The following is a 4,782-nucleotide window of genomic DNA, read 5'->3' as shown; positions in this document are numbered from 1 at the left end:
TGTGTACAAAGGAAATTACTATAATTTACAATACTTAAGGCACAGAACATTGGGTGTTTTTTTTGCTTCCACTGGAAGAACAGTATTTTAGAACTAAAAAATCGTTAAAATCAGATATTGACAGTAGTAATAAAATAATAATATAATAATAAATACTTCACATTCATATATTCTGAATTTATAACATTCCAAGCATTTATTCATTAACCAATACACCTTAATCTGCCTCCAACATGTAGGTAGAAGTGTCTTCTGTAGCTCACAGAAGAAAAAAGTTGTATAACTCATGGTAAGGGTTACATCAGCCCTAAGATATTTCCCTTTGTCCAGTTTCACAACTGCTGTCAGCAGAGCTCCAGGAGGATGGTGAGCAGGCAAGTGAGTGCAAACATTGTTTGCTGTAATCTTAGGCCATTAGAATAGAGTCTGGTCATTTCCTCCTTTTCTGATTTCAGTTCTTAAAAAAAAAAAAAAATCAAGAAAATAAGATGGTTAATGAGTAAAATATGTAAATTTTAAAACGTAAGGATTTTCAACATACTTTAAAAGTCCTCCGACATCTCACAGGTACTTAAGTTAAAGGTATCAGCTATTAAAGGCAATCAAAGAGGCTATTCTCAGGGGAGAGATGTAAATAGATGTCCCATCAATGATCGTCTGGGGAGCAACTGATAGCACTTATCAGCTCTTGCCGGCATTAGTCTAAGAATAATCAAAAGTAAATACCAAGCAAAAGCAATAACAAGATCTTCACAAGAGGTAAGCACTAAAATCTGCATGTAGCCTTTTAACCCTTCCTTTAACTTTAAAGAAGGATCTTCATTTATAAGCACAAGCAGAAAGCCATACTCTCATGCATGCGAAAGCCACTGAGACCCTGCTCAGAGGATAGCAGATGATTCTCCACTGCCACCTTTATTGCCTTTGTTAAGCTGAGGTCAAGAGCAGTAAGCAGAAGACTGCTTTTACTGAGCATAGTGAGGCCTGTTAGGTCTTTTGCTCCTGTAACTGGAAACAAGTCTGATTCAAAGATGAACACCCAAGAGAACTTGAGCATTTAACTCTTCTGAAGAGTTTAAAGAGCAAGTTGGGTGCCACACATAAATTAGTCAGTATGTAAGACTTCAAGGCAAAAGTGTTTTTGGTGGTTGTTTTGGTTTTTTTTTTTTTTGGGGGGGGTGCGGGGGGGTTGTCTGTGGTTGCCAAGATAGCAATGTCACCTTTCTTTTGCATTTCACTTCTTTGGACTTGAGGGTTTATCACACAGTAGGGCATATCCTGGGGACCTAAGAGGCTCAAGTTTTGAAATTTGTATTTTCTTCTGAGTTGGTGGTATAACTCAGGAGTCACAACTTCAATGCACTGCTACTCAGATAGGAATCTGGTCAGGAAAGAAGAGGGTGGTAGTTCCTTGGGGTGCAAATGAGTCTTGAAGCTATGTAGGTTTGTTGTTTTTTTACCCTGCTAACTAGTGAAGTTGGCACAGCTAAAGGAAAGTATATTAGAGCACAGGGTGGGATTAGACATTGTGGATGGAGAAGGGCAAGAATATTTTGCACTAGCTTTGCCACTAAAGATAAAACAGTATTAAACTCTTATTAGTCAGCTCAGAGTATTGAAAATAGTCTGGACCTCAGTAGCCAGTTCTCCATGGAAAATAAGTACCTGTAAAGCAATTCTTCAAGTTTTTATGATAGCTGATACACTTCTTTCAAAAATACTTGAAACTTTATACAGGGATTTTCACAGGCTGGTGTATAAAGACTTAACAAATATAGTGCTTTTAAGGAGACTGGGTGCTACTACTTTACACTGATCAGGACTATAGCTACACATTTTTTGTGGAGTGTGCTCAGTCTTAGTACTGTACAAGAATATTTTGAGATACAGATCTTAAAATAAGGTTCAGACTAGTTTTCTGCCATTTATGTGTTAAGTAGCTTATGCAAGAAAGTGCAGGTTTTCAGTACTTGTTTCTATAGTGTAGTACTGGTTTCTGCTTCTACCACATCAGCTTATGCTACTGTTTTTTTCTCCTTCCTCATCTAACAAACATTTTTGTATGTTTGGATGTAGTTTAGTTGTACAACTTGTCCTGGTTAAGTGGGAAGTCACAGACATGTGCAGGTTTTGCAAACAGAAAAACATTTCATCCCTGTAATTTTCAATGACAATAGGAGAGAATTTCCTACTGTACAGGATTGTAAAGATCTCAGAGTATTTTATGTGATGTACTATATAGGCAACAGCAGTATTATTTACTATCTCACTAATGCATTCTCTGATGCAAAGCAGGCCACTGCAGAAGTCTAAATAGGGCACATACAGCATTCTCCGAGTACCCCACTTTTGCAGAAGGCAATTCTGTTACCAACAAGATAAAAATGGTTTATTTAACACCATTCCTTACCACAGTTATTGTGCATTATTTCTGAGAGACAGTTCAGAGTACCATAGCCACACCGACACAGCCAACAGCCCTTCAGCACCCAGTCGCCGTGGGCGACGCTGCCGCAGTTGCTGTCAAGGACAAGGGAGACATTTGGTACGTCCCTGATCCCACCACACAAAATAACCACCCAGAGCAGCTCGCTCACCCGCTCTGGTTTTGGCCTGTTTTTTACCTTTGCCGCTCATCATGTTCACAGTATCTGCCAGTGAAATGCTTTAGGCAAGCACAGAAAGCCCCTAGGATACAGGTCCCTCCGTTTTGGCAGCAGTGTCTATTCAGTTTTTTACCTGCAAGACAATATTATAGAGGTTACCAAGCATCTCGCGGGCTCTGAACCTCCCCTTTTCCTCACTTGTTCTCTCAGGTCTCTCCAGTTGCCAGAAGATTTTAAGGATATCTAGTTTATTGTCTTTAGAGACAATAAAATTATCTGCCTGTTAGGAGTGTTTGTTCAGTTAAGCCTGGTTTGTTTAGTTAAGGATTAGAAGCAAACTACTAGGGATTACAGAACGGTCAAGAAGCAACGCCTGGCAAATCCTGTAGCAGCAGCAGCATATATTCAAGTGAAATATTTCACTTTGACGGAGGCAGGTTTCAGTCACACTAAGAAATAGGGCATTGTTACCAGAAAGTGGTGCTTATTTTTGAATAAAAGAGGCTTTGTTACTAGGAGGAGTTGCTTAGATTTGAGAAGGGAGGGGAATGTTTCCTCAAGCCTTTCTCAGACTCCTGGGATTGAGTACCAACCTAAAACTTTATATATGCGGGAGGAAACATGAATCTGTCTTCCCCACCTCCCCCCCTCGCCACATTAGTATTCTTGCTTTCAGACAGCTCATTTTTTTTTTAATTAAATAATTAAATATGGTGAATTTTAAAAAATGAACAGAATTTTACAAATTTTACAAACACTTTTGCAAATACAGGGGACCAAGCCCTTCTTAATCCCTAGTATCCTCCACCTTTTACAGGTAAGAGAACCCCATCTCTACCTTAAATCTTTGTCACCATTTCATAAGTCTTCCAGGACAACAATTAAAACATTACTGTGTTATAATATTTTAAAAAACAATTTTATGGCATTGTTTGAGTAAATAATGTTACCTACTCTCTGTAATCCCAGTGAAAGGTACCAATGCCCTGGAATTCTGTTGCTTTCTGCTTTCGTAACTCTGATTCATGTCACTGAGAGCATTTATGATAGTCCCTTCGTTCTTGGGCTGCTGCTTTTGTACTGTGGCATTGAAATTTTTCACATCTTCTTCACGTTCTTCTTTTTCACGGCCTTGACAAGAAGTGCAAATATGGAAGAGTAACTTATAATGAAGCAATACATACTACAAATGTGCAAGAGAAACACGGAGGCGGGGGGCAACGCGAAGTTTTCCTTACCTTTTCCTAAATGAACAGCCTGCCAGACCAGAGTAATAGTGAAAAGAATTCTAAAAAAAAAAAAAAAAAAAAAGCTGAAATAAATTTGTGCTAATAAGACACAAACACCAAAATGAAGATGGCGGGGGAGGAGCTTTTTCAAAGGTTTATCAGCCACCTATTGTATAGACTATAAATATTTTATGCCAGCAGTAATTCAAATTAACACATGAAAAATCTCAAACTAAGCTTGAAAATTGGAGGGGTGGGGGAGCGGGACGGGCAGAGAACAGGGACATATACTTTAGGCTTGCTTCCAGAAAGCTACAGATCAGATACATTTGCTAGTTGACGACCAGTCAAAAATGTCTGTTTCTGTACATTTCTTTACCACAACCAGATTGTTGCCAGCAGTTACAAACGCAGCAAAGGCAAGAGGAAAACATTAGCCTTCACTTCACCCGCAGTTCCAGGTACATTTGTTCCTTTCAGCTTCCTGGCTTGATTATCAACCAAAAAAAAAGCACTGCTAAAAGGAAAAGCGTCCTTGGCTAGAGAAGGTCCGTGGCATCTCAGGCAGCCTTACCTAACATGATTCCCCCAGTACATTTTCCTGCAGCCTGAAATACCCGTGAGATCCTCCAGGAAAGCTTGAGCAGAAGGAAGATGTCCAAAGCTCCTCACTGAAGGCTGTTGCATGTAGCAGCCCTCACACCATACACGACAACAGGAGAAGGAGAAAAGAGGATAGATGAAACTTTTATTTTCCTGTCCAGCTTATAACAACGTCGAAAAGACATAGTTCCCAGTTGTACCGCTTGCTGAGCCCTCACCGATGTCCTGGCAGGCATGGACCATCTCTCAGAGCTGGGACTCCCTGGCCTGCTCCCGATTTACATGCACTGCTGAAGGGTGGAGCAAAGTGGGGGCACCTACTCCTCGGGGGGGGGGGGTGGGGG

General features: G+C 40.2%; 1 protein-coding gene across 1 annotated transcript; it reads right to left on the bottom strand.

The window, feature by feature from the left end:
• Positions 1 to 344: 344 nt before the first annotated feature.
• On the bottom strand, positions 345 to 4,522 carry LOC137676788 (cryptic protein-like). The gene is made up of 6 exons (XM_068423829.1): positions 4,410 to 4,522; positions 3,845 to 3,894; positions 3,561 to 3,737; positions 2,625 to 2,739; positions 2,411 to 2,520; positions 345 to 457 (listed from the first exon to the last, which is right to left on the bottom strand). The coding sequence occupies exons 1-6, from the start codon at positions 4,520 to 4,522 to the stop codon at positions 345 to 347; spliced, it is 678 nt and encodes a 225-aa protein (XP_068279930.1).
• Positions 4,523 to 4,782: the final 260 nt, after the last annotated feature.

This window comes from Nyctibius grandis, chromosome Z (assembly GCF_013368605.1).
Source record: "Nyctibius grandis isolate bNycGra1 chromosome Z, bNycGra1.pri, whole genome shotgun sequence".
Classification (NCBI taxonomy): Eukaryota; Metazoa; Chordata; class Aves; order Nyctibiiformes; family Nyctibiidae; genus Nyctibius; species Nyctibius grandis.
Note: the sequence above shows the minus strand (reverse complement) of the source record. Positions and strands in the feature narration are given on the sequence as shown.